Source organism: Marmota monax, unplaced genomic scaffold (assembly GCF_021218885.2).
Source record: "Marmota monax isolate L192 unplaced genomic scaffold, Marmota_monax_Labrador192_F-V1.1 WCK01_AAM20220418_F8-fsc00176, whole genome shotgun sequence".
NCBI lineage: Eukaryota > Metazoa > Chordata > Mammalia > Rodentia > Sciuridae > Marmota > Marmota monax.
The window spans coordinates 1,453,462-1,474,523 of NW_026694774.1; the positions used below are offsets into that span (position 1 = coordinate 1,453,462).

Consider the following 21,062-nt stretch of genomic DNA (forward strand, 5'->3'; position numbering starts at 1 on the left):
TCTCAGGGTAAAATGGAATCTGTTTGGTCATTGTCCATATAGCCTGGCCCATAACATTATGAGATCAACATATTTAGTTTCTACATATGAGTGAGACCATACAGTACTTGCATTTCCATTCCTAGCTTATTTAACTTAATGATCTCCACTTCTATCCATGTCATCAAAAGTGGTAGTATTTAGTTCTTTTATATAGCTAAATAATATTCCATTGTGTTCATGTACCACAATTTTTTATCCATTCATCAGTTGATAGATACCTATGTTGCTTCTATTTCTTGACTATTTTGAGTAGTGCTACAATGAACATGGGAATGCAGATGTCTCTTCAACATACCAAATTCATTTTCTATGGACATATACCTGTGTGTGGGATTGTTGGATCATATGTCAATTATGTTTTCAAATTCTGAAAGAATTTCCATGGTATTTTCCACCTTAGTTGTACTAATTTGCATTCCCATTACCCAGTGTATAAATGTTCCCTTTTCTCCAGCACTTTTTATTTTTTTTTTCAACATATCATATATATTTTTTAATTTTTTCCCCAAGAATTTGCTTTTGCTGTCAAAGTATACTACAAAAAAGCACACAAAATATTTTGCTAATCTTAAAAGGATTAGTGTTATTTTTGATGCTTTTCATAATCTGTATTACTTTTTTAAAAATGAGACATCTACTCAGCTTTACTAACAGTTGCCAATTTACACATTAAGAGTATAAAAGTCCTGCCATGAACATAAAACTGCTTTTTTAAAAAGTCTATTAAAATACAATAATGTAGTAAAATATTTGATAGCTACAATGTCAAAGCAAAAAATATGTTTATATTACCTTCCTCCAATTCTCTGCAAATGTTCTAATAAGCAATGATACAGATCTGTATTCTTACGGCTTAGGTCAGCAAGCAACTCTCCAAAATATTTGGGATCCAGTTTTTCAGGGCCATCATCCTGAATTATCACCTAAAACAAACATCAACAGCAATTATATAAAAAAATATTATGTTTTTCTAAATTCACACATATTGTGATATAAAATGTAAAAAGTAAAATGACCTATTAATGTTATCACATGAATTAAGCCCTAAATTTTCTTTATATCTGAGTTATCATTTTTTCCATAGGGAAGAAATTTAAAGAAAAATTAACACAGCAATAACATTCAATCTCATTGCACTCAAGTCTACATGATCTAATGAATGCGAAACTTGAATAACAAATACTGAATATAGACTTAAATAAAACAGTAAAATAAGTAAATAATCTCTGAATTTCTTATTATCACCACTTGGCTTTCTCATCTGCCTCCTATGAGAAAAGAAAATGTGATATTTGACTTATGCTGACTATAGAATAATTATTTTCATTTACACATACATATTTTCAGTGAAATCCAGCTTGGTTTACCAGTATATCATAAAGTTAGACTAAGAAAATTTATGTTATTCAATGTGCTTTATGTGTTTCTTGTTAGACTCTCTCCTTTTATTATTTGGAGTGAATATATAGTCAATCTGACATGGAAAAGAGTAGTTCCTGGTCAAGTGTTGAAAATTCATGGACCTAAGAGATAACTGAAATCCTAGACAAAAATTATTATGTATAGTGTCCTAAATAAGACATAATTTATTGGTTTCATATCCATTACTGCCATCCTTTGGGTAAACCTGTAAAGTCAGTATTATCACACAGAAGGTTTAAATGTCATAGAATTTATAAATAGTGCATAAATTCTATGCACTATGATATATAAAAATACAAATAGTCCATAGATCTATGTTTGAATGTTTAATATAACCCATTTTTTAAAATTTTATTCAAGTTTTGTTTTATTTATTTATTTTTGGTACCAAGGATTGAACAGGGGCAGTAAACCACTGAGCCATATCCCCAACCCTATTTTGTATTTTATTTAGGGTCTCACTGAGTTGCTTAGCGCCTTGCCATTGCTGAGGCTGGCTTTGAACTTGCAATTCTCCGTCTCAGCCTCCCGATCTATAATATAATACTTTATAATGCTTACATGAACCTAGCAACTTAGTAACAATTTTTGTTTCCCAACAACCTCTCTGTTCCCATCATATCATGCTATTCCTGCCTTTGGATCTTTACTTGCATTGTTGATTGCTTAGAATATGCTCTATCCTTCTTTTGTGTGTTCAAATCTTACCTATCCTTTGAAACCCATCCCAAGATTATTAGCTCCTTGAAAATTGAGACTATGTCAATCAACAAGGCTAATTTAATTTTTGCTCTTTTGTGTTCAATTGTCTTGAATATTTTTTATACATTTTTAAAATACTTTTTTTAGTTGTAGATGGACAAAATATCTTTATTTTTATTTGTTTATTTTTATGTGGTGCTAAGGATAGGACCCAGGGCCTCATGCACGCAAAGCAAGAGCTCTATCACTGAGCTACAACCAGCCCAATGTTTTTGTACTTTTTAACACATACAAAGTCTTGTTCTCTCAGCACCCTCTCCCTTCCCCAAAATAAATTTTAAAAACTTAGCAGTAAATAACACATCATAGTTTTTGGTATATCCTATAGTATTTAGCACAATACTGACTAAACATTCTATAGCTACTTAGTAAGTACTTGTTGAATAGAAAGAATGTATCTGCCTGATTAGAAGTGATCCAGATTCTGAAAGGATTTTTTTACAGACTTCTCTTAATGCATCCAATAAGAATGTTTAAAAAAATCAAAAAGAGTGTAGGCAGAACTTCTTCAAGAATATCATTGTGACCCCCAAACCTTCTTCTGAAGTTAAAATGGAAGAGCTACTTAGTTGCTGCAACTAAACTGAAATTGTAGAGTTAGAGGCTGACACTATAGTTCTCCTTAGACTTCAAACTCTGAGCCATCAGATCCTCCATCACAGGCCCCTCTCAGGAAATGAAGGTCAAAACCAGCCAAGTCCCTATTTGAAGTAAGCTTAAATACTTAAATGTTTATTTTGTATTTTATGCATGCATTTCCCCTTATTGATCATCTATATTTTAATCAAACTGAGAGTAGCCTAAAAATATCGTCTCAATATGATTTTAAAAATCAAAATTAGCTAGATAAGAGGGTATCTTAGACTGTTTTCTTGGGTAACTTAAATACCTGAGGCTGGGTATTTTAGAAAGAAGACTTTATTAGATTTGCAGTTCTGTAGATTCAAGAGCATGGTACCAGTTATCAGTTCAGGTTTGGTGACAGCTTCATGGCAAATGGCATCAGAATATTGGTAGTATGTAACAGAGTGATTACATGATGAAGCAGGAATCCAGAACAGGGGAAGGGGTCATACTTGCTCTTTTCAGAACAACTCTTTCGGGAGAACTAATTCAAGGTCCCACAAGAATTACCTTAATTCTTTCTGAGGGTGATACCCCAAAAACTTAACCAACTCCCATCAGCTTTGCCTCTGAAATATCTCATGCAGCATCACCACACTGGGGATTAAAGCTTCCAACACACAAATTTTGGGGGTAAAAACCACGTCCAAATCATGGCAGAGATTGAAAATCTAGGCATCATATGTCACTCCATTTATCTTGAGGATATTTTCTTTGCAGTAACTGGCCCCAATTCATCTCTCATCTCCCCATGTGTGTCCCTTCCAAGATGACAAATTTTCCAAGCAGAACAGGACATTTTTATAGCCAAGAATATTCAAGTGCCAAGTGTCTCTTCTAGAAGTTCCAAACAATTAATTGCATATGTTTAGTATTTGGCATAATGTTCTCTCAGCTGATAATATTTCTCCTAATGCTATGAAAATCATGTTTATCTTCCATTTGAATCATTGGAAAGAGTAATTTCATAGTTGCAAATAATTCTTAAAATATTTGCTTTTGTGTATAAATATTCTCTTGTCATTGTGCTGCACATTGGTAGACTTTAGGTGCATAATTCTTTCCCACATGAATCATTAGTGCCATTAATAAAATTTTGCTTATGTAATTTCTGTGTGGTGGATTTAAGCACTCAAAGAATCACAAAGGCCAAGACATGAAATGACTTAGATCAATATTTTATCTATGTTCAAAGCTAGATAGAGGTATTAGAAGCTTTTAAACAGAAACAATTTTATTACAAGAAAAGATAATTATAAGTAATATTTATTCAGTTCTTAACTATGTGTTCCAGGCACTGCACATGCACTTCACATACAGATTAAATAAGGTAATGCTTCTCACTACATACTTTGTTGCCACTACACTATATTGCTTTCCCAAGTGACCTCGATTATTTGTTTTCTTGGTTACTTTGGAATTGCACTATCCCTAAGTGTATTACTTTGGAGGTGAGTTGGGCTAGGACTTGCAACAGTAAGGAGTTTTCTTTTCTCAGAGGAAAACTATGCAAAATATGCCTGAAGTTCAGGCAATAAATTTTATTCAGCTAGAGAAAAGGTAAGAGGATTAAAGTTGAAGAATGAATTATTATATTAAAAGAAATGTCACAGTAGAGAAACCAGAAGAAAAATTCACTCTTATGTGAATATATTTCTTGTCATTTTTTAGAATTTATGATTAATAATAATAATTAAGTAAAACTCAGTAGAAACCAAAACTCAGTTGGGTTCAAAATTTTGGAGTTGTGAGAACAGAGGAATTCAGATTCTCACCTAGTGTTAAGTGTTTAATAAGACTAGTACTCAAGAATAAAATGAAATTTCCTAATCACAAAGTGTTAGCCATTTTTTGCGTTACTAGATCACAAATTCTTAGAATGTCTAAATGTTATTGGAATTGTTTGTGAGTGAGTTTTGGCATAGCTTTTATTTTTTAGTTTTTTTTTAAAGCATATGGACATATACCTTTATTTTATTTATTTTTATATGGTGCTGAGGATCAAACCCTCACACTTCCAAGGCCAGCACTCTTACCACTGAGCTACAACACCAGCCCTGGCATAGCTTTTAGTGTTGGCTCAAAGTCATGTTCTTATTGCTCTGAGAAAGCCATGATAAGGGATCTCCCAAGGAAACATGAATGCTTTGGGCCAGAAGAATTGTAATAGATGGAGATTTTATCTTTGTTACAATATTGAGTTGATCGGATACTCAAGATATATACTCCATATTTACTCATCTACCTAAAGAAGGAGAGCTATCTCAAATATTAATCTTTGATAATAATTTTAGCTGTTCACATATAAACAGGGGAGGAATATAGACTGTTCCAGATATTTTGTTCCAGATATCCAAAATGTGGTATTTCTTCAAAAAATTATAAAAATTATTAAAGAATGAAATACCTTCAATCAGATCAATATTTGATTATAACAAATACCAAGCTGTCCTGTTCCTTTTCTCTGATTGCAGATGAGAAATTCTTGATAATAAAGACTCCAGAAACCTAAGGCAAAACAACCACACTTAGGTGTATAGTCATATTAATGGTTACTTCAGAATTTCTGAAGAAAGTAAATACTTTTCAAAGAGAAACCATAAACCTCATCTCACTACTGCCTTGGAAATTCTTGTCCTAATTCTCTCTTGTGGTTTTATGTCATATTTGTGGTCTATGAGATTCCAGAAATAGTAGGTGAACTTTTCTGGTTGTCTCTATACTGTATCAATTTTCATACTTCAAGATGATTTTGACCAACTATATTTATAAAGTTCAGTCACAGTAATTTTAGAGCCCTGTAGATAGTTGATACACAAGTGTTGCTAATTTCACCTGAACTATCTTTTCTTGCATGGTGCCCCTCAAGCTTAATGGTACACACCCTGTGAGGATGTTTCTCCAGGCTGGTTTGCAGTGAAGGAACAAATCATAATTCAGTATGATAGTGTATTGGCTTAATTAAATTTATTCCCACTAGGAACTGGCTTAAGTTGTAACTATTAAGTCACCATTCAGAAGGGCAGATTAGCAAATTATAAAGTGCTTAAAATACCATGTTATATAAAAGCAATTAGGCATTAAGTACCTAACATTCTAAAACTCATGAACATGTTAAATAATGAGATCTGTTGTGCTTAGATTCTACTGAGAAATAACTTGTGAACTGCTGCATGACAATGAAAATATATTTTTCAAAAGTAAAAACGTATAAGTGATATCTATACAACCAGTAAAGCTCATAAGGATATGATGATTTATAGATAAATAAGGTTACCATTTGATTAATATTGCTTTAATTTTGGACATTTAATAGCTATCAGACTGATTCAAATAAAACTTAATCCAGTGGTTACTAATCTCTGAGAAAATTAAGTGTATTTTAGGTGCAATATCATTTGGTTGCACATATTTTGTACCACACATAAGAAGCAATCTTAGAGAAAAAGTATAATAATTTTTGGTTCTGAGAATTCTTACTGCTATTTTAATCTGTGTACATATTGAATAAAGAAATTATGTATTGGGGCTGGGATTGTGGCTCAGTGGTACAGTGCTTGTCTAGCACATGTGAGGCCCTGGGTTTGATCCTCAGCACCACATAAAAACAGAAAGAATAAACAAATAAAGTTAAAAAAAGAAATTATGTATTATACAGTGCCTGTTACATATTAGATTTTCAATAAATATCAGTGAACTGAATTTACTGTACAATAATAACAATTCTAAGATAAATACTTTTTTTACTTGTGGTAGTTAAGTACTTAATCACCCACCATATATTTATATGTGGATGAACTTAGACAGCAAAGTATTACAATTGAAGAAAAATGAAAAATTGAAGTCATACTTCCTGGTTGTGGGTTAAGTAAATTGCTTAATATTTGTGAGCCTAGGTTTTTCAACTGTAAAATGTTGGTAATTTAGTACCTATTTTACAAAGTTATGGGAGGTATCAAATAAAATTCAATAGTGGGGGTGGGGAGCAGTCTACCTATAATCCCAGCAACATGGATGGCTGAGACAGGAGGATCACAAGTTTCAGGCCAACTTCAGCATCTTGGTGAGATCCTGTCTCAAAATTAAAAAAAATAATAATAATACAATTTTAAAAAGGCTTGGAATGTAGCTCAATGATAAAGCAGCCCTGGGTTCAACCCCCAGTATCAAAACAAATAAATAAATATATGGGGGTAAAATGCTTTGTGAATTGTTAAACAATCATGCAAATAATGATTTTATTTAATTTAAGGCATATGGATAATTTTCTATTAGAATTATGATAAAAAGAATATAAGAAAATTGTTTATATTTAAACATTCTCACCTTCTTGGAAGTAGAGATACTGTCTTAGTATCTTTCTAAAATTTCATCACCTAGCATAGTGCCTGAATATGGTAAGTGCTAATAAAATATATTGGATTAATACATTAAATATCTTTATCATCACAAAAATAGTAATAATGCTGATTCTGCATCAATTTATATCATTAATCAAAATATATATTAGGGACAGCCCTTTTAACAGCCTAATGATGCAAGGTAAGTAGAGAGGAAATTGTTTGTAATCAAGGATGAAATTGGGAATACATATTAAGTAGAACTGATACAAAAGCACTGGTTGGAAGAGTTGCCTTAATAAAGTTCACTTAAATGCACTTTTGTAAAGCTTAATCAAGGTTTTTCTGACTTCCTTTTGGGGTGTGTGTGTGTGTGTGTATGTATGTATGTATGTAAATTTGATATTATATTATAAAATATTGTTATTCCTCTATTCACACCAATTAAAAATCACATTGGTTGTGGGGCCAGGGCCAGTGGCAGAGAGCTTGCCTAGCATGGATAAGGCACTGGGTTCAATCCTCAGCACCACATAAAAATAAAAAATAAAATAAAGACATTCTGTCTATCTAGAACTACAAAAAAAAAAAACCCACATTGGTGGTTTCTATAGTCATTTCATAATGAGTATGGGTAAGTGAATAATAACATTTATAGCTAATTAGACAATTAAATATATGATATTTTACTATAATACAAAATAAGTATTAATAATTTATAATGCTTTTATTCTCATGGACAATGGAAACTTTGCAAAGAATTATTTTTTTTTCTTTTTGTTTCAAGGGTTTCTTGGAAGCTCAGAGCCAAAGTTTTGATTCAGTTTTAATAATGATAAAACCCTGTGGCCTGAATTACTGTGTACTTTTCCCTCTGGTGTCATCATTCCATTGTATTTACACTGTAATTGACACTTATGTCTTTTTCCATTCCACTGCATCTTATTGATTCTCATAAGCCATTCCAAATTTCTTCACATGAGAAAGGATGTATAAATGCATAAATATATAAGCATATACATCAAATAAACTAATATGTATTTTTTAAAATACATAACATCTTGGTAATACCTTTGTTGCTGCCTTTTCCTCTTCTCTACTTCTCTATCATTTCTCTTTCCTATGATTCCTTAGCATATAATTTATTCAAAGGGTGGAAACCCTTAGCTCATATAAGCCAGTCTAGTGAAGAAACTTACTGCACATATACGTTGGCACCTTTAATGCAACCTCTCATATATTTTAGCTTTCTCATTAAACTGAAGCTAAACTCAATACCCACAAACCAAATACAGGGTTTACAGGGTCTCAGGGGCATGAGTCATTCCTTCATTAAGCACATATTTTACTTAGTAAGCACTGTCTTAAAGAACTGTCCCAAGTACTACTAGAAACACAATCAAATAAGCAATTGCCTCCACAAAGTCTTCATAACCTTTATAGTCTTTCAGAAGAGCTACATATACACCTAAATAGCATTAATGTAAGGAACAGACTGATTAATAATGAGTCTAAATACAGGCACAAATCAAATGCTAAAAGAATTCTAAGAGATAACTTTTGGCAAATACTAAAATAATTTTAAGAAGGATATAACTTTCAGCCAGATAATGAAGATATGTATACAATCAGTAAAATATGACAACTGAATAGGTGTGGAGTGGCAAAATAGAGGGAAAATTTAAAATGATATTAGATTTTAAGTCTGATAATTAGAGAACTGGAGATACCATTAATAGAGATAAGAGACAATAAAAATCTGGCATGGTCAGTTGCAGGTGACTGTGGGACAGTTAAGTAGAGCCTCACATAAACAATTAAAATTACATATTGCAGCTGAGGAAGAAATTTCTGGAAGGTGTCCATGTAGAGCTGTGTCAGAAGTCAAGATTTTATATTGTCAAGATAGAGGTGGTAGAGAAAGGAGAAAGGGGCTACAATTGGGTCCTTAGGGAAGTTTTTCTTGTGACTGAGTGGAGAAGAGCCTGAGAAGATGTTATGGATGAAATATGAGGTACCCCCTAAAGCTCATGTGTGAGGCAACACAAGAATTCTCAGAGGTAACATTAGATTATGATTAGATTATGAGTGATATAACCTAATCAGTGGATTAATCCACTGATGTGGATTAACTGGGTGGTTACTGTAGGCAGGTAAGGTGTGGCTGGAAGAAGTAGGTCCTTGGGGATGTGCCTTTGGGGTTTACATTTTGTCCCTGGTGAGCAGAGCACTGCCTCCCCCCTCCCCCTTTGACTCCTGGTTGCCATGTTCTGAGTTGCTTTCCCCTGTGACTCCCCCCTTTTTTTGCGGGGGATGGGTCTTGGGGATTGAACTCAGGGGTACTTGACCACTGAGCCACATCCCCAGCCCTATTTTGTATTTGATTTAGAGACAGGGTCTCACTGAGTTGCTTAGTGCCTCACTTTTGCTGAGGCTGGCTTTGAACTCATGATCTTCCTGTCTCAGCCTCCCGGGCTGCTTGGATTACAGGCATGTGCCACTGTGCCCAGCTGCCTATGATGTTCTATCTCACCTGGGGCCCCAAGCTATTGAGTAAGCCAAAAGTGTACTGAACTCCTGAAACCATGAGCCAAAATAAACTCCCTCTATGTTGTTCTTGTCAGATATTTCAATCATAGTAATGCAAAGCTGACTAAAACAGAAGAGGACTTGGAAGCAACAATAAAGTATAATGGAAGAATATCTAGAATGGATAAGTAGTACCAAATGCAATAGAACTGGAACAAGATGAGGACTGGTAAGGAAAGCTGAATTTGGAAACTTGGAGGTCAATAAAAGAAATTTCAGGAACATAGCAAAGCTAGAATATATCCACAAAGTGTTAAGAAATGTGTGGGTAGTGAGGACATGGAATCAGTGAGCATGCCTTCCTCCTTTGTAAATTTTGTGGAGGTTAAAAAAAAGATGAGATCCTGTCAATAGAATGATAGGATTGCAAATGGAGTGAACTGAAAACAAATACAATCTTAATTCTTGAATCAAAAGAAACAAGATTTCTAAAGGTATAGAGAAATTTTTCAGTGAACACAAATTGTGGTCCTTGGACCAGTAGAAATAAGATAATCAAGAAACTTAGAAATTGTCAGGCTCCAGCAATCTCTACCTAAATAGACCTTCCAACTGATTCTGGTACACATTAAAACTTGAATTGCACTTCCCATTTTCAGTAGAAGGCAAAGCCACCTAAAGGGAAAGAACAGTGATAGGACTTGTAGTAAAAGTAGGGAGGAACAGAAAAGGATTAGACATTAAATACTGGTAGCAAGTCAGTTCGAATTAGTAAAAAGAGTTGCCAATTAAGGAGAGAGGACAATATGACAGAAGTAATCTTTCCTAGATAAAATTGGCTTAATTTAGGGACTTTCTTCATCACACAAAAAAGTCAAAATCTCAGAACAGAGAAAGTAGATGGTAGTCTACCCAAAGTAAGAGATCTGTACAGCGAGGACAATAAAACAGAATGAAACAAAAAGTTAATCAGTTTCAAGGAAAAGGATTCTTGAATTGGTTGACAATGATGTCCAGCTTGGCTTGGAACTGAGGGCTGGATATCTCAGTGAGAGCAAGGTTAAGTAGAAAGGAAAGCATAGAAGATGATGTAATAAAGTGATGATAAGAGAGAGAGACATTCAGTATTCCAGGTTAAATAGTTTTAAGTGACAATGTAAGTTCAAGGAATGACCAAAGTCTATGTGGACTGAATACAAAGAAATGAAGAAATTAAAGGATATGAAGAACTATAAGGACAGAGTGTGGGAAAGATTACTGATATGGATGATATAATTCTCATAGATGATTCCAGGACAGGGTCAGTGGGAAGTGGATAAAAGATTGTAAGCCACTTGATGAAACTTTTGAAGGATGACGAGAGTGACCATAAAGTCAATAGATAGTTGTAATTGAGGCAAGAAGGATGGTGTATGTGTATTATTGAGTTTTAAGGAAAGTAAAAGGTTGATGAGAGATGGTTGATCAAAAAAATTCAGAATATTTGACTGAGTATAAAATTATATTGATGGGCTGGGGATGTGGCTCAAGCGGTAGCATGCTCGCCAGGCATGTGTGCGGCCTGGGTTCGATCCTCAGCACCACATGCAAAGATGTTGTGTCCGCCGAAAACTAAAAAATAAATATTAAAAATTCTCTCTCTCTCTCTTTAAAAAAATAAAATACAGTAAAATAAAATTATATTGAGAAAAGTATTGGTAATTAATGTCAACAAAAAATATAGTTATACTAATAAAGAAGCAAAACAACACACACACAAATTTAGTAGTAAATACTATTTATATTGCAATAATGATATAAATACTGAACACTAATTTAGCAAGCAAAAAGAAATATGGATATTTAACTGTGTTGGGATGGTGTAAGGGAAGAAAGCAGGTGTTGAAGGATTAACAAAATCCTTATGTACCAGAATTATCAACAGAAAATATAGAACATTTGATAAATCAAGAAATATTAGCATAAATATATGCACACTATTTATCTAGTGGAGGTAGGTGGTAAATTCCCGAAAACAAAGCTAAGAGTTGAAAATGGTTGGCCTCTGTATTTCTGATCTGGTTGGTGAAATGGGCTGGGACAGGGAATTTCTATTTTATGTTGTTGATGTCTATTTGAAATTTTAAGCTTACTGTGTTAATAAAATATAAGTTCTAAAAATAGTAAATAAGTAATGATTGTATAAAACAAAGGGTATATTGCCATGAAACAAAGGTGCATCATAGCAGGAAGTTGCAGGAGGTAAAGGAGACAAATATGGTGCCCAAATAGATACAAATTAAATTTTTGATATGGATAGCAGGGTATCAACGTTTGCACAAATGACTCTCAATTTCAATAATAAGAATGAAAGCAATAAATCTGAAGAAGGACTTGAGCCACAGGTTAATGAGTGAAGATGTTGTTCATTGAACTAACCATGCATCAAATTCCATCATTAGTGAATGACTAATGTAAAAGAAACTTTGTAACAATCTTCCTGAAAAGAAGACCTGCCAGAAAATGTATTTGACACTAAGACTTGTGTTATACTGGTGTTGACAACTAAGGTTTTAAATAATGGAAGAAAGACATTATTACATCCCAAGTTGGAGTTGTTTTTCCATTGGATACGTCACTATCTGAGTGGGCAGGATTGTTGCCTTTACAATCTTCCTGTGACTTTAAATGTTTCCTGGAAGCCATAAGCCAAGTTCAAGAGAGTTTTATACACAATATAAATATTTATTTGGTCTTTCTTATAAACACCACCTGTATGACAACTTGTAAAGTGAGTTCAGCTGAGCTTTTCCCTGTAACTAACATTTTTGAAATCATCCTTGGCAATGGCAGGAAAATGATCACATGATGTTATTAATTTCCCAAGGGACATGGCTAGAGATATTTTGAATTTAAAACCAAAATAATTCTGAGGGAGGGCCGTGAAAAATATACATATATTGTGAAGTCAGCTTTTGGACACCTGATTTTGAAATATATTTCAAAGTCTTTTCCTTTAAGTCAAGCATTTTAAAATACTAAAAATAGTATTATAGCTCAGTGATGGAGCACCCATGAAGCATGCATAAGACTCTGGATTTGGTCCCTAGCAAAACACACACACAAAAATAGCATTATAATAGAACCAATGTATTATATTGATTTTTTTAAAATTTTGAGACAGGGTTTCACTAAGTTACTGATGCTGATCTTCCTTCACCTAAATCTCTGGCTTCATCCCTCAGGCCTCATTTATAGATGACAGGATTTATTTTCTGTTTCCAGAAGCCAGGAAGTGTGTTCTGAACATTTAAATGGCTCCATCTAGGAGAACCAAAGAGGAGAGCCAGAAGGGACCCTAGAAATCATACATCAGTCACGGAGGGAAGGTTTTGTGTCATGTGCTGACGTCTGCTGATTGGCCTCTGAGGTGAGTTCCATGCTGAGTGGTGGGGCTGACCACCCACGGCTGCCATGGGCTCAGCATCAGGTGGTCCAGCTGCTCAGTTCCTGCCTGATTGAATCCAGGCTCCCATTTCAGAAGACAGTGAACTACATTTCTGTCCGCATGTCCACCATACTCTGTGTGTGGTGTCTCCCTTCTGTGTGGCTTTGCACACAGCTTAGGTCAGCTTTTATGCGTTCTGAGCCTGCTGAGAAGAGCTGGGCTTCATTTTCTCTGTCTGGGCTCCTGGGGCAGGTAGTAGGTAAGTAAGGTCTTTCTTAGACTCAGCCATTGACTCAGGCTGTCTGGGACCCCTTTGGGATTCCCCCACACTCAACCGAGTGTATTCCTGGGCTGAGGGAGGGTGTCTGATGTTTCTGGGTGCCCTCCTGCCCGCAGGGGTTGCCTGTGACTCACCAAGCACGGAAATCCACGGGGCTTCATGCCCTGCTTCTCGCCCTGAAAACCATCTCCAGCAAGCCAACCATAAGGTGTTATCATCTGAGAACCACTGAGATCACTAACCTCTGGGCCATTGCCCCAGCTGTTCCCTGTTCATCCAAATTAATTACAGGAGTCCATGCAGCTCAGCAGAATCAGATTTTATCAAATCAGATAATTAAACAGAAATCCTATGTCCTTTCCACTTTACCATGCTACTTCCAAAACATAACTTTAAAAAAAAATTGAAATGGAACAAATTTTAGTTTTAAAAGATCCTAAATTATATCTGCTCTATTGTCCTTTAAAGAGACTCTTCTACCCATGAGTCACATCTATACAGACATGTAAACACCAAGGAGGCTAGAGTTACAGAACTCTTTCCCTACGCTCCTTCCTCCATTAGTCCTGTGAATCTCACCTTTATCCTCATAAAACACTGAAAAATTGTATCTACACAAGAAGCCTTCAAACTTTAACAAAGCTACAGAGAAATCTCAAACTATACTGTGAATAGTAAAATAGGAGTGATATAACTGGGCATGGTGGCACATGCCTATAATCCCAGTTACTGAGGCAAGTTTTAGGACAGTTTCAGCAACTTAGCAAAATCCTGTCTCAAAATAGATAAAAAGGGCTGCAGTGTAGGTCAGTTGGTGGAGTTTTCCTGGGTTCAGTCATCAGTATTGTTAAAAAAAGTGATATATTAGTTACTAAACACTGCCCATTTTCTAAGTACATAATAAAATGTCTGATTAAATATATTTTTAGATGTACTAAGGTAGTCATATATACCATTACTATTGCCATTGGATAAAAATTCTTTCCTTGTTTTTTTTTGGGGGGGATATCAGGGATTGAAATAAAGGGGCACTCAACTACTGAGCCACATCCCCAGTCCTATTTTGTATTTTATTTAGCTATAGTGTCTCACTGAGTTACTTAGTGCCTCACTTTCGTTGAGGCTGGCTGTGACCTCCTGATCTTCCTGATTCAGCCTTCTGAGTTGCTGGAATTACAGATATGTGCCACAGCACCCAACCTATACAAAATTTCTTAATACATAAATATTGTTCTCATCTGTGATAATTATCTCTAACATAGTTTCCACTGTCATTATTCTATGTTAAATTTTATTCTATTCAAAAATATTTCTACGTGACATTTTTTTCATGTTGTGGACTTTATAGTTTATGAAAAACTTTCAACATGTATTTCATTTTAGTCTTTATATCAACCCTGTGATATAGACATTATTACCCCAATTTTTGAATGAATATGCTAGAGAGGTTTAATGTTATGAAGATCACACAGCTTAAAAGGGACAAAGCTAGAAATAACCCAAATCTTCTTGTCCTGAAGCTACTCCACTTACTTTTACATCATTAATATCTCCCTACTGACAGACACTTCTCATTCCAGTGCTCTATTAATGTTTACATTACTGTTCAAATACTCTCCACATAACTGACTCAAATTCCAGGGGTAACCATTGGGTTCTGGAGTTAGTTAACTTATGTATGAATCCTGGATCCACTATATGCTAATTGTTTAAGCCTCCACAAATAACTTCTTCAGATCTCAATTTCATTATCTGAATGATAAGGAAAATAATATCACCTTCCTAATCTGATTGTTATAAAAGAAAAACAATATGCTAGTCTATCTTGCACAAAACTGCTAAGGATTAACCTTCTAAAGCATACCTATCAGTATTTTCTTACACAATTAATTTCACTCACTGTTTTAGTTGGCTTTTTCATTTCTGCAACCAAAAGACTTAACAAGAACAATTTAAGGAGGACAAAGTTTATTTTGGGGCTCATGGTTTCTGAAGTCTCAGTCCATAGACAGACAAATCCATTCCTCAGGTCTTGAGGTGAGACAAAACACCATGGCAGAAAAGTGTGATGGAGGGAAATGGCTCAAGACATGACAATCAGCCTCCACTTGCCACATACAAAATATATACCCCAGAGGCATGCCCCTAGTGACCCACCTTCTCCAGCCACACCCTATCTGCCTTCAGTTAGCACTCAGTTAATCCCCATCAGGGAATTAATTCACTGATGGGGTTAAGGCTTTCAAAACCCAGTGATTTCACCTCTAAGCACTATCTTACATGAGCTTTGGCAGGACAACTCACATCCAAACCATAATACTTACTCTACATTGCCTATTAAAGAAAATCCAAAATTTGTAATTTAACACTTAAGGAACGTATGATCTGGCCTTAACATGTCAACACTATAATGTACTATCTCCTTATCACATGTCTTCTATCACATACATATCAAAATACTAATTATTCCTGAAACATAAAATGTACTTCAGTAAATCCATAATTTATATGATTCCCTCTTCCTTGGATACTATCTTTGTGTAATACCACAATGCCACATGTGAAAATTATGCCCATTTTTCAAAGTGCTGGTAAATTACCACCCCCTCAATCTCTTCCTTGATCTCCCAGCTGAAATTTATTTCTTCTTCCTTCTCTTCTAAATGCATATTGGTTATCTTTAATGATAGACAACACTTTGCTTTGCAATATAATTTTTGTGCTTTCTACTTTCCCCTATAAGAGGAAACTAAGGCAAAACAAAATCAAAGATTAGTTTGAACTGTATGGCATTACTGAGATTTGACCAATATGACCTGTATAAATGACAATTTCAAATTATTTAATCTAATAACACATTTGTAGCTATTATTAATCCATATAATGTAAGAAATTCAATGATTTAGAGTTATTTTAGAGGGTAATATTTCCATGCAAGCATTCAGAGTAAAGACAATTTTAGAGTTTTGTTGGAAAAATATAGATTTTTAAATCATTTATACTTCTTTTTGTCCAATATGGCTAAAGTATACATTTCAAAATTTCAGTCCTTAGAAGTGATCTCAAATATATTTTAAATAATCCAAATTCTTATATTGACAGGCTCCTTATTTATTCTTTTTCTTTTCTTTTTTCTTCTAGTAATAGTTGCCTATGAGAGGTTGATTTAAGATCTGAAAAAAGACATTAATTATGTCTGATTCTCCATTGCTCCAGTTGTGATTATTAGTTTTACCAGATACAAGAAAGTCTTTGTTTTCTTTTAACACTTGTATAGCAAATATTTAAAATTCCAGTCTTCTAAACATAATTTACTCACTGAAGATGTCATCCCAAGAGATGTCTCAGCTACTTAGTTTCTATTTTGTTATAATATACAATGAAGTATTAACATATTTTTTATTTGGATTATTATAATATATTCTCAAATAACATATATAGGAAGTAATTAGCTTATGAAATGTAACCATTATAATCATCTTATATAATCATTTCTAAATTATTATTCATTTAAATACCACACCTTATGAAAATTATTTAATGTTGCATAATTACTGGGCTCATTTTAGAGTAAGGATCAATTAGAAATCATGTATTTAGTAATAACTTAAGTCATAGATTTAATGTATTGAAGAACCTGAATTGTTCTGTCTTTTGAGAGATGGGATAATTGGTTTTTAAAAAGTTATAACATAATATAAATAACAGTGGTAAAAATCAATGTTTTGATGAAAATTTAATATGAGTACCTATACAGTGGTGTCGGAAGTATTTGAGGATGTTATTTCCATTTGAAAAGGAATCAGATGATTGATCTTACCTGCTCATGTATCTGGTTTGATCCACCATGGCACAGTTCATTTCCAATGCTTGTAGAAGTTGAATCACTTCCTGTGATGCTATGTATTTGTTGGTTAGAATGGGATTGTTGACAGTGTGAAGAGTGGATGATCTGAGGCTGTTGGACAATATGATGATGGCATTGAACCTGAGGATAGCATTCCTAAAACACAAACACATATAAAAAATAGCTGCTGAGAATAAATAACATTAATCGAGACTAAAAAAGCAACTGAAACCATGTTTGAAAACTCAGTGCATGTTTTCACAATATAATTTAAACCCTAGAATTTGTAGTATTAATTGGTGATATATTATTTTTCAAATTCTTCCATTGGGAAAACTTGTATTAAATTCTATTTTTATTCAATCATGTATCTGTGACTGTAGAAATACTTACCTAGATAGGCCAGAGAATAACATGGTCTGATTAAATTAATATTCCAGTTACACTTATCACTAAAAGTATAATGAATATTAATATTAATTAATCTTTCTTCAATGATTCAACAGGCACTTCAGTATCTAATTACATAATAATACCATAACACTGAAGATGTAGACGGATATAAAATTAGAAAATAATGTAGTGATTTTTAATGTCAGGAAGCATATTAGAGTCACAGTAGGGGGAACAAAGTGCTAATGCTTATGAAAATCAAGTATGAATTTTTGAAAAAAAAGATTGAAAACCAGTGACCGGTGCTTCCAATTCAGAAAACATGGATTTTTAACTCTAATTCTTCCACTTACTCTTTGATCTTTAAAAAAAAATCTATCTATCTATCTATCTATTTATCTATCTATATATATATCTCCTTTATGAGTCCCAGTTTTCTAATTTGCCAAACTGGGTTCAGTATGGGTCCTCATGGATTGTTGTGAGGGGTAAATGCACTAATGTCTGTATATTACATAGTACAAGGTAGGTGAGTAATATACATTTATTACTATTATTATTACTATTATTATCATTTATGTCACCATCATCATTGACTTTATTATCTACCTCACTAATTTTGAAGGTATAAAATAAACCCCTGAGGTCTAGAAAATCAAGTTGTTTTAATTATAATGACTGAAATTAATGGAAAAATTGGGGTTGGAACTCAAGATTTCTAGCATAGAGTTCTTTCAGGTATTAATTGGCTGAACATATACTGAGCTCAAGATATTCTTGAATTTGTTATTTTTAAACTAAATATTTGCTACCTGATTGTTTATTTGCCATGGATATTTTCAGGTAAGTATGGAAAACAAACTAATATATCTAAGTGTTTCAGTTTCGAGGAATTCAGATATCTGCTATAGTATGTTGTTATTATTCTACTTTGATAAGAGGCATCCAGAAGCTTGTTTTTAAATAAAAATATTCAATTTTGAGTCATAATACTACATTTATGTATAATCAACTTTGAACATTTGAATTCAATGCTCTATTTCTTTCAACTGTGGATAGTTGACCAATATTAAAATAGTAAAATACTTCATATTTTAAATTTTTATATGAAAAATTCAACTTATGTTAAATGAAAGAAGTGCAGAAGAATTAATATAGTATTCTGGTGTAACTTATAAAGAATGTTTTTACCTATATATTTACGAATATACATAAATGCTTCTGTATGATTTGACCAATAAACTTTTAAGAATGGCAACTTCTGTTAAGAGAAATGAGGGACAAATTGATCCAAATAAGCTTGTTTTTCATTGTATGCATTTTTATACTTTTTATAGATTTTTATATTCTTTTACATTCTGGAAATTCTTACCATGTATACAAATGACCTACACACACACACACACACACACACACACACACCACACACTACATTCTGGAAAAAAAACAAAAGGATAAAGAAACACATTTTGCAAATACAAGTCACCTTGATAGACATATAGGTAAATGCCATATAGGTAAATGCTAAGCAATCTAAAGGCTTAGAATTATTTTCTATAGATGCTTTTTAAATATAACTTACTTTGAAAGTATGCTAGCACTAAGATCTTAACAGTTTAGAAAATTAAGCATATGCTGTCAGCAACCTTTGTACAAATTTGAGGATTTGAATATATTATCTATTATTTTTTGGTAAACAATACCATCATAATCTGGATTAGGATAAAAATCACATTGACAATCTGAGAAGACCATAACTCAGTGGGGATCTTGAACACTAATGAAATAGAAACTCTCCTGAAGAAATAACAACAATGTATACCCCCAAAAGCAAGTGAGGAAACACTTGGAAAGGACACATCAACAGAAGGTAATAAAGAAAAAAAAAACATTTATTAATTATCTTCCTTTGTTAATGTATCAGTTGACTCTTCAATAGAACACTGACATTCCTATCATCTAGGGTGCTGTACACTTTGTCTGAGCCTATCTAGCCTCTGAACCATACATTGGTTCTACTGAACTCTTAGCAGATTTTTAATTTTTTTTCACACATGCTAGGCAAGAGCTCTACTACAGAGCTGCACTCCCAATCTCATTTTAAATTCTTATACCTGACTATTAAAGTTATTGTTCTAAAGTAAGATGTTCATATATTAATGGAAATTTGAAGCATGTCATGAACTGAATTTTCTAAGTACAAAATATCAAACATTACTAATTTATCATAGATTATTCAATATCTTTGATGGAGAAAAAGAATTATAGAGTACAAATTATATGAATTGAATAATTTTCTTTCAACTGGCACTACTTTACCAACTCTTTGCTACAAATACATTTTTTTTTCTTAGACAGGTCTCATCTATGAGCTAGTCCTAATTGATAATAAACAGTTTCATGCAGACACTCATTTTATCCATTTTGTCCTAGTATATACTTCATCACAGAGGAAACTTAACTAGAGCAAAGAAGTTATAGTTTGTTACAACTACAGGGTTCCTTTTACCTTGGACAGCTTCCATGGCAGTTCCCAAACTCCCAAATTATTTAATTCATTAATAAGAAAAACTTGGCATAACCAAGTCAATACTCAAGTTAACAGTAAACAGTGGTGGTATTCTCATTTCTATTGTTTTTATGGGGCATTATAATTATACACAATGGTGGGACTCCTGTTGACATGTTTGTACATGCACATAACGTAATTAATTTAATTCTATTTCTCCAGTACCTCTCCTGTCCCTCCCCTCCTCCTTACTTTTGTCCCCTTCCTCTACTTTACTGATTTCCCTTCTATTATTTTTAAATAATGCATTATAATAATGTATATAAGTTGGATTCATTGTGGCATGGCAGTATTCCCTTAAAGGAGCTTTTCTTTAGTTATTTCACCTACATAGTGTTAATATAATGTACAGGGGGTCAATTTTAAACCTGTTTTTCTTTGAAACAAGAAGCTAGAAGCAGCATGAAATGATCCTACTCAACATTTTTACTATTAAAATGTATAAAATCTTATTGTTTTAGCAGCCCAGTTGGATAAATGGCAGGTTTTATAATTTGGTAGCTTGAAGACAATCCTGGCCCTTGGAAGAACAGGAATATTTGATGAAATTTTTCTACTTGATACCATAATTATCTGAACTATTCTGATACTCCTCTTCCATATATATATATATATATATATATATATATATATTCAGTATATTCCATACCAAACTCTTCATACTATATTCAGTTTTCTAAGCAAAATGAAATCTTAAAGATTTGAATGTTTAATATTCTGAGAGTTTACTCAATTTCATTTTTGCTGGGCATCAATTAAGTAAACTTTGTTATTTCCTACACATATGATAGTGACTGCCCATGAAGTTCTTACAAAATAAAATGTGG

At 33.3% G+C, this 21,062-nt stretch overlaps 1 protein-coding gene across 2 annotated transcripts in view; it reads right to left on the minus strand.

The window, feature by feature from the left end:
* The window catches only part of Pof1b (POF1B actin binding protein), a 75,202-nt gene that overhangs the window by 26,968 nt on the left and 27,172 nt on the right, over window positions 1-21,062 (minus strand). For both annotated transcript variants that reach the window (XM_058572927.1, XM_046425367.2), the window contains 2 exons: window positions 17,247-17,429; window positions 835-965 (listed from right to left, as the gene is read on the minus strand). In XM_058572927.1, the coding sequence (XP_058428910.1) occupies window positions 835-965; window positions 17,247-17,429 (314 nt within the window). The remainder of the gene's footprint in view (window positions 1-834; window positions 966-17,246; window positions 17,430-21,062) is intronic.